Source organism: Durio zibethinus, chromosome 23 (assembly GCF_047325235.1).
Source record: "Durio zibethinus cultivar Kanyao isolate XHJ-2024 chromosome 23, ASM4732523v1, whole genome shotgun sequence".
NCBI lineage: Eukaryota > Viridiplantae > Streptophyta > Magnoliopsida > Malvales > Malvaceae > Durio > Durio zibethinus.
In genome coordinates, this window is record NC_143184.1 from 18887599 (window position 1) to 18897800 (window position 10202).

The 10202-nt window shown below is 26.8% G+C and overlaps 1 protein-coding gene across 1 annotated transcript; it reads left to right on the forward strand.

The window, feature by feature from the left end:
• The first annotated feature begins 1009 nt into the window (after positions 1–1009).
• On the forward strand, positions 1010–6645 carry LOC111313622 (protein trichome birefringence-like 19). The gene is made up of 2 exons (XM_022914294.2): positions 1010–1569; positions 5714–6645. The coding sequence occupies exons 1-2, from the start codon at positions 1063–1065 to the stop codon at positions 6494–6496; spliced, it is 1290 nt and encodes a 429-aa protein (XP_022770029.2). The 5' UTR covers positions 1010–1062; the 3' UTR covers positions 6497–6645.
• The last annotated feature ends 3557 nt before the right edge of the window (positions 6646–10202 follow it).

A 10202-nucleotide genomic window follows, 5' to 3' on the forward strand; every position in this document is an offset into this window, starting at 1 on the left:
TGCCATTTTACAATCAATAGGTGGTAGTTAAAAGGGATCTTTTCATCATTTCTAATAAAAAATACCAATAATTCAAAACAGGTAAACAAAACAATAACCACATTGATGATGCCTTGTCTTAATTACGATAGGATAACTTGCAATTTTTATTTTTTATTTTTATTAAGTTGGTCGCCATCTGAATATTGGAGAATGTGTTATAGGTTTTGAGATTTGTACTTCATAAATGTTGAATATTAATTTTTTAAAATGATTTTATAAACTAATTGAATTAAATTTGGAGTTTAGTAATATTTAATTTATATTTTATAATTGAGTCCATCAAATGTAATTATGTAAGTCCAAAAAACCATATATAAAAAGTAATTATTTGTGTTATTATTATTATTATTATTATTATTATTATTATTATTATTTTGAACTTGCAACAACATTTGTTATTACTGGAAATTAAAATTAACAGAAAAAATAATAGTCACAAAAATAATAAATGAAAACAAAATAGATTGATTTCATTGATAGTATGAAGATTTAGATTGAGGCACGAATATTTCGCTTTTGTTAAGACTATTCATGGTCCTATATGATTGTATCAATCGGTGCAGCAGGTTCTCAAAACTTATCGCTTTCAAGATACGATAGCCAAGTTATATCTTCGTAATAGATTTTACAATTCTACATTAATAGTAGATTAATAAAGCTTAAAAAACTGAATACCTTGATTACCCAAGAATAAAAAAATATTTAACTATGTGTGGTTTATAGAATTAGTGAATAAAATAGATTATTTGTTATTTGATTTTTAGAACGTAATTATAAGTTTTAAAATTTATAACCAATTGAAAAAATCATAATTAATTTTATGACAATTATTTCCTAAAGACTAATATTATTAGGTGTTAAAAGAAATTTTATTATATTAAATATAGTAACAGTCAAAAAGTTTTTATTATTAAAATATATACAACAACTTTAAATACATTGGCTTAGTCTCTTTCGAATTGCTTAACTGTTTCCAAAAAAACCATATAGTTTTTTCTACGTTTCTCCTTCTCTTTCTGAATGAAGCCTCATTCAGTAGAGCTTCCCTTGGGCAGAAGCCATGCACAGCCAAAAACACCAAAAATTTTCCTACTTATAATCTTTGGCACCTTAGCTTTGCTCACTATCATCCCTGTATTTTACCCTTTGCTAGGATATCCTTTGTACCTGTTAAAACACTCCTCTTCCAAGCCATCATCCACATATGATTCTCAAGAACCCGACGCTTCAATAAGTATATCTGAAAGTGAGACTTGTGACATATTTACCGGGGAATGGGTACCAAATCCTGATGCACCTTACTACACGAACACGACATGCCGGGGAATACATGAGCATCAGAATTGCATGAAATATGGAAGGCCTGATACGGAGTTCATGAAATGGAAGTGGAAACCTGATGGCTGTGAGCTTCCTGTTTTTAATCCTGCTCAGTTCCTTGAAATTGTTAGAGGCAAGTCCTTGGCCTTTGTTGGAGATTCTGTCGGTAGAAACCAAATGGAGTCTTTGATATGCCTCCTCTCCAGGGTAGGTTTCTTAATTTTCCATCTAAATTTTTTGCAACAACCCAATTAATTCAACAAAATTAAACAAACAATTATTATTTTTATTACCTGCTATACTATCTTTGAAGTTTTTAAATTCGATAAAAAAATTAAAAAGTTATTATGTGTTTTTTATTATATTAATTTTTGAAAATTTTAAAATATATTCTAATTACAATCCTTTCGGTTGTAAAATTTAGAATTTCCAATAGTATATATGAATTTGATAAATTTCCAAATATATATATATATATATGTGTGTGTATGTGTATGTGTATGCGTGTCATATGTGTGTGGTCAGATATATCATATAAAATATATAAAAGTCAAAACCTTTATAAAAAGAATAATTTATTTAGATAATTTATATTTTCAACATGTGGATAATTTAAAAAATTGACATGTGTTTAGAATTAATTATGCATTTTAAATTTAAAATTTAGAATTTAATGGTAAAATAAATTTAATTTCAAATTTTTATTTCCATTATTATCAAACACATTCAATTATTTTTATTTACATGTAAAAAAAATTCTTATTTACAATTAAATGATTAATTGACTAAAATAAATATTATATAAATATATAAAATCCAAAACCTTTGATATAAAAGGAAAAAGTTTATTGTGTAATTTTTATTCTTTACATGTGGACAATCTTAAACAATTGCCATGTGTCTATCATTTAATAAATATACATTCTTAATTTAACAAATAATATTTTTAAAAAATTAATTACAATTATTCACTTCTAAATAAATAATGTTCTTCCTTTCAATAAATAAATTACTATTAAATACATTAAATCACTGTCAATCAAATTAAATTAAATTAATTAGACAAGAAAATGTTTTCTTTTGTACTATAAGTTTTCAATTGGTTACAAATTAAAACAATTTAAAGTACACCATATATATATGTGTGTGTGTGTGTGGGGTAATATGTTAATTTTTGGTGAAAGGAATCTGAGAATGAAGGCTAGCTTTTATTTGCTTTTCTTGCTACGGAAATAATTAAATTAATCAAAATTTAAAATTTTGATTTTTCATCCAAAATCATAGAAATTTTCCTATTGCCATAAATAGTTTATGTTGCCTACAAATACCATCCTATGAAGGTGATTGTAGATATAGATTTTAAACTTTACTGACTAATTTTTTATTTTTTATTTTTATACAATAACCAACAGGTGTTAAAAGATTTTTCTTCCATGTTTTTTTTAACACAATTTAATCTTTGTGCTACCTTAATTTATCGGTTTATAGTATATTTTATAATATACTTTCTTGGCTTTATATATTTTATGTTTTATTTTTTTTTACATTATTTTGATTTATCAAGTTATTATATTATTTATATTACTATACAATTTTTATGCTGGTCCATTGACATATTTTACCTTTTCATTAACTTTTTTAGTATTTAGTAAGTTTGTTTGGTTATTAATATCTCTATATTAGTGGTATTGTAAATGATTTTATTTTTTTAACTTTATTATCACCTTTGCTTAATAGTTTTTTTTTTTTTTTTTTATAAATAAATGTTTATAAATAATATCTATTATCTCCCATATACAAGAAATTTTGTATTTTGGATGAGAATAATACTATAAAAAAGTGTGCATTTTTAAAGTGGGTAGTTTTTTTTAATTGAAAATATATACATATGAATATTTAATTGTATATTTTTATATGTTATTTTATTTTTTGTAATTTCTTTAATTAAGTCAAAGAGCATTATTATATATAAAAAAATTTATCTTTTTTATATATCTTCTACCTATTTCTATGCAACCAAAAAGAAAGGGGGGAAGAAAAGAATTTATATTTATCTTTTTTATTAATTATTGTATTTATTACTATATATAAAAACATTATGTGATAAAGTCTTTTATTATCAAATTGGTATTATTTATTAGTATTAGAATATATATCTAATATATAAGTTTATTTTTTAAAAGAATATTAACTTATCTCAAATTGGAATAAACGTAATAATGCAAAATTAAGGAAGCAATCTTGAGTTAATTCAAAATTTTTCCTATAAAATATTACTTTTTTTTCTTTAATAATATTGCTCATTGGATATTTTAAAAGTTTTATTTTCTTGGAGGTCACATAGATATATGTATATATAAAATTTGTATTTTTATTAGAAATATTATTTAAGTGCATAATTATATATATAAAAACACTGATCCGTGTAATGCACGAGTTACAAACTAAGTTTTCTATATATTTAAAGTTATGAAGAATTTAGTCCCGATCATTAAAGTTAAAACTGTAATATTTTATCAACAAACATAACACTGTTACCACATATATCTAATTTTCAACTGTGAATCTAATTGGTCACCATTACATACAAGAAGTTGCCTTCAAAAAACATGCCAAATAAATTTTAGCATCAACCTTTTCTATTGAACTCTTTCTTGCTTTGGCAAATTTCTACATATATACTTACGAAGTAAATTTGCTAAAAGGATGAACATGTGATTGAAAGTCTATTTTAGCTTTGATTTCAGAGTTGATTTTTTGGCATTATGCTTTTCTTTTTTTTTTTTTTGTTAAATTAATTTGTAAAAATTGGAATGGCCCCCCAACATTTCTCTATCGCTAATTGCTTTATTTATTAAGAAAGGGTGGGTAGTTTACCTAAGCCATCATGTAAATCAAAGATTGGGTGAAATAATGGAGATTAATAATATGTGGAGTCTTTAGTGTTACAGTTGTTCTAATTATTAGTTAACATGCATACTAGTGCAATAAACATTTTTTCCTAAACAAAAAGTCAGAAAACATTATTAAAAATGATTCTTATTACTAAATATATGTCAAAAAAAAAAAAAAAAAGCAAATGCCATGCATGGGAACAGAAGCACGCAGGTGTAACCAATTGAAGATTTTAATGAAATATATATTTATATATAGGGATCCACTTTGTAACTTTTTTTTTTCAAATTTTCGGATCAAAATTAAATTTATTATTTATTTAAATTAAAATAAAATTTAATAATTTAATAATTTTTATCTAAAAATTCAAAAAAAATATATAAAAATTACACTAATATATATAAGTGATATCTTCGTTATATGTAGAATTGAAAAGCTTGATTTGGACCGGGCCAAACTGATAAATGATACCCATTTGAATTGAACAATTCCTAAACAGAAAGTAATAATCAAAATGATGGTTTTCTGTAAATTGTTAGTTTTCCTGTGTCTTTCTCTCTAATAATAGTTAAGATGTTGCCAGCTACATATCTATGTTGACATTCTAACTACCAATGGAAATGAGATAAGAAGGACAAATTTTATTTGTTTAATTAATTAACCTGCTTATAATTTTCCATGCAATCTGACAAAATAAAGTTTGATTAGATGTAATGGGATATTCTAATATTATAAAATATTAACAAATTTCTGGTACGCGGAGCGCACTCATCTTTCTGGTGATGTGGACTCCTTGGTGGCTAAAATATTTAATGCAATATTGATTTGGTCTGTTAGCATTTGCTCATTTATTCCAATTTCTTTTGGTGGTAAAACATCTAATTACATTGATTTGGTCTAAATTCTATTTAATAATGTCTTGACCTGAACCAACCCATTGATTGCTTCTTTTTTTTTTTTAATATCTATTGCAATTGGAAACACCTTGTTACTGATCATTCACTGTCCTAATTATTTGTTCATATATTCATGGTGATCTATTATTATTATTATTATTATAGAAATGATACCGCTTTGAATTTGAAATTTAGATCGTTATAGAATAGAAAAGACCTTTATTCTAAAAAAAAAAAAAAAACTTGTAAAGGTATTGGATGACTCAAAATAATTAGGTTGCAACCAATGGCAAAATGTTTACTTCAACTTTAATTTTCTTATTAAAAAAAGGTTTACTATACAATTTAGTGGCCAATGGCATAATGGCATAATGTCTTGCCTTGGCACCAATGAGGGCAGGGAAGCGAGGGCAGAGGATTTGAATTCATTTTAAGGTCTAGATAGTTTTTAATGTATTAATTTTGCTGTGCCCAATTTTCTAAGCAAAAATGAAAAAAAATGTCTAAAACTTGTTAATTCTGTTGAAGTCTTTTAAGTTTTTTTGGCATTATTGTTTCAGGTGGAATACCCTGTAGATGTTTCATATACACCGGATGATAATTTCAAACGATGGAAATACACAACTTACAACTTCACTATTGCTTATTTTTGGACTACATATTTGGTCAAATCAAAACAAAGAGAGGTGAACGGTCCGACACAAACCGGACTCTTTAATCTCTATCTTGACGAATTTGATGAAAAATGGACAACCCAAATCCAAGAATTCGACTACCTAATTATCTCCGGAGGGCATTGGTTTTCTCGCTCATTAGTTTTCTATGAAAATCACCAAATTGTTGGTTGCCATTTTTGCCTCGTAGAAAATGTGACAGACTTGACAAAGTTCTATGGCTATAGAAAGGCTTTCAGGACTGCTTTTAGGGCTATTAATAGCTTAGAAAATTTCAAAGGCATAACATTTTTAAGAACTTTTGCACCATCACACTTTGAGAACGGATGGTGGAATCATGGTGGAAATTGTGTAAGAACAAAGCCGTTTACGAGCAATGAGACGGCGTTGGATGGCGACAACTTCGAGCTTTACATGATTCAAATGGAGGAATTTAGGACTGCAGAAAGAGAAGGGAGAAAGAAGGGAAAGAGATATAGGCTAATGGACATAACACAAGCAGCATTGTTGCGACCAGATGGTCATCCTAGCAAATATGGGCATTGGCCTCATGAAAATATGACCTTGTTCAGTGATTGTCTGCATTGGTGCATGCCTGGTCCGATTGATACTTGGAATGATTTCTTGCTGCAAATGTTGAAGAAGGAAGGAGCAAAGTCACATCAATAGAGGCTTTATTCAGATGATAGGAAAATGAGATTCGAATAGATTCAATTTCTTTTGCCTTTTTTGTTTCTAATTTTTTACGTTCAGTACTTGTTTTGTAATTTATCATACCATATGTATCATTTTATTTAATTTGATTTATCATTGATGCACTTTAAATCTAGTATAAAATGACAGAATTGCCACTGTGGTTGAGTTGAGTTGCCAGCTTTAAACTGAAACTAGAACATCATTTAATTATAATCTCTGCTTTTTTAAGCTAAACTCAATTTCTAAGCTGCAAACAAACAACCCAATTCCTTCCAAAAATATTTGAAAAGTACTGCTAAACGATGAATCACTTGTTGATTGGCACTAACACAATGAAAATTATTTTAGAATTGCTTTTACACTTCACTTCGACTCAAGTTTACAAGTTAAAATAGATGAACTCATTGCCCAAATAAAAAAAAAATTGAATTAATAAGGGGCCAGCACTGAAAATGTAAATGTAGAAGAAGAAAATTTTACCAAATTATAAATTCCCATTTGTCCATTGATTTTTTTAATTAATTAATTGAAAATTTTTTAAGTGACGAATTTTTATCGTCACTTGAAACGAGTAATATTATCTAATCCAAAATTAATTTCTAAATGAATAATTTTATCTAATCATACAATTAGTTTCTAAATGATTAATTTTATCCAATCATACAGTTAATTTTTATATGATTAATTTTATGATTAATTAACTATAAGACTTAACAATTGAATATAAACACACTTGGTTTGGTCAATCAAAATTCAAAGACTTAGTTTGACAAATCAAATCAGTTTATGAGTCATTCGTAATTTATCTCTAAATTAAATTAATATAATTTGAAAAAAAATCCAAATTTTGACCAATTAAATTTCAAAAACTCCTAATTAAAATTCTATTAGAACTCTCCCATCAAACAGTATAAATAGGTGCTCCACCAAAATTTTAAGAATCAAGCTATGTAGAATTGAATAAATGAAGTCGAAGAATGTTGTGTTTGGGTTTTAAAAATTTTCAAGAAATTGTTCTTCGATATTTTTTAATCTAAAAGAAGTATATCAGTTCCGTTTATTTAAGATCAAGTGTTTCAAATCATTGAAACAAACTTTTTTAATTAAAGAGAAGAATAAGATGATATCATTCATTTTAAGAATTTCTAGAAATTATAATTTCCACATCCAATTTATAATTTTGTCCGTATCGATTAGTATTTGTTTCAATTTTAAAATTTGATTTTAACATTTTAATTTGAACTAACTTAGTAAAATTTAAATGAATTAAACTTGTTCAGGTTTGTCTCAAATTAATTATTTTCAAATAGTTTTGCATAATTTGGAGTTCAACTCAATTTAATTCGAATCAATTCAAAATATGATTATTCGGGCTTAAAGGCCCAAAGTTTAATATGAGATAGATTTAATTTTGAAAGCCCAATTTAATTTTATTTAAAAGTATTTACTTTAACTAATTGAAAAAAAAGAAGAAAATAATAGAAACTGAAGCGAGTTTGCACAGAGCCAACTTTCCCAAACTTTCTCTTAATCTTAAATTTACCCATTCTTAGCTTTTTGATTTTCCCCTCCCATTTTACCTATTCACCTTTAGCATCAATTTATAAAAATTCTAAAAAAAAAAAAGTCAATAGCTTGATTCCTTAATGCCCCTCACTTTCATTTTCTCCCAAATTTGGCATTACACCTCTTTGAAATGCAGCAATGGCTATTGCAACAAGACTCCAAAAAAATCAATTGCTATGTCTTTTTGTCCAGAGCTTAATCCTACAATAATCCACAAAAAACACACAAGGAAGGGGTTCAAAGAAAAAAGGGAAGACTCCACAACAAATAATTCATAGATAAAAAAAAGGTTCCATGAGTTTCTCTCTGCCACTATACCTAAACCTCTTTCACAGCCCACATCAACCTTCCATTCAATGAGCCCTAACCCTCCACCACAACCATAATTAGCAAGCCCGTACCACTAGCAATTGTTGCCTATCATACCTTTACCCACAGCCTACCATATACCATCACCACCATTAGCCTAGCAAAAACAAAGAACTAGCCAAACTTACAACCTCCCATCATCATCAATTTCAACAAGACAACCCACCATCAACCCCCTTGTCACCAAAACCTGAACTATTTGACCTACAATATGAAACCTATAGCCAGCAATGCCTCACAACCTTTCCATCGCAACCAAAAAACCACAAAAAAGCACTGCAAACTCAAAAAAAATCATTCCAAACTAAAAAATTGAAAAAAAAAATCCAAGCAACAAACAAAATGAAATACCACTTCCCTTGAAATGGGGTACATAGCGCTGAAACATCAACAAAAAAAAAAGAAATCAAAAAATAAAAAAAAAAGAGGGAAAGAGTTTGTGGCCAAATCTTTAAAGGTAGATATAAGGTCTTGTAGGTTGTCTTACAAGAAAATAAGGTTGGAATAAGGAAAAAGGGTGTGTACAATTTTTTGGTGATTTTTTGCCATTTTTCAGTCACCAACATTGGCGGTCAATGGGAAAAATAGTTGTGGCTAGCACGACTGCAAGCCATTGGAAACTAGGTTTGAAAGTTTTTAGGTTTTTCTTTAGTAGAGAAAAATGCACTTTCTCTTAGAGAGAGAAAACAAAAAAAAAACCAAAAAAGAAATTTCTAGGTTTTATAAAACCAAAACCAAAAACGACATCATTTTACCTTAGAAGGATTTGTACATGGATCGGACTTGAATCGAACTTGGGGTTCGTGCACCCAACCCATTTTCCCATTTGAGCCTCAGCCCCAAATTGGTCCAAATGAACCAGTTCCAAACTAGATTGAACCATGAAGAATTACTGTAGACTACTAGAAAATTGCTGAATTGAGCAAATAAACAACTCTAGATTGCCTAACCATTGACCAACCAATTTAGGTTTTTTTTTAATTTTTTTAATTTATCTTTTTATCTTTTCATTATTATTTTTTTAGTATATTTTTTATGTTCCAAAATAAATACTTTCTATGAAAATAAATTTTAAACTTTTGATAATTTTAAATTCTATTTTTCAATAATAATAATAATAAAACAAAAAAAATAAAAATTTTCGAGGATGAGATATTAAGGAAGTCCTAGTAATGATTCTTTAAAACTTTAGGTAAGGATATTTTTCTAAAATACTACTAAAATAATGGAGTATTTAAAAAATATTTAATACAAAAGATTTCATAAAACAAAAATTAAATAAAAAAAGATAAAAGAAAAAGTGTTTAGTAATAATATTATCTATAATAATGCATGAATATTATTTTTTGCAAACAATTGATTATTTAAAAAGTAAGAAGCGAAAATGAAAATCTTCAAAGATGAGATCTTAAAGAAGTTCAAATATTGATTCTTTGGGAATCTCTATGTGAGAAGATTTATCTAAAATGCCTCTAAAGTATTAGGGCATTTAGAATAATTTTCAATAAAGATTTTCATTTACTTTTATTTAATAAAAAATAAAAAATGAATTTTTATAAAAAGAAATGAAAAGAAAATATATTATTTGGGCTAAATTATAAGTATTATTTTATACATTTGAAATATTAATTTTAAGGATAAATATGAACTGCTGATGATAAAATTCTTTAAAAACCCAAGTAATGATTCTTGAAAAATCCCCAAGTAAGAAAATTTCCCTTAATATTGCCCGAGTATTGGAATA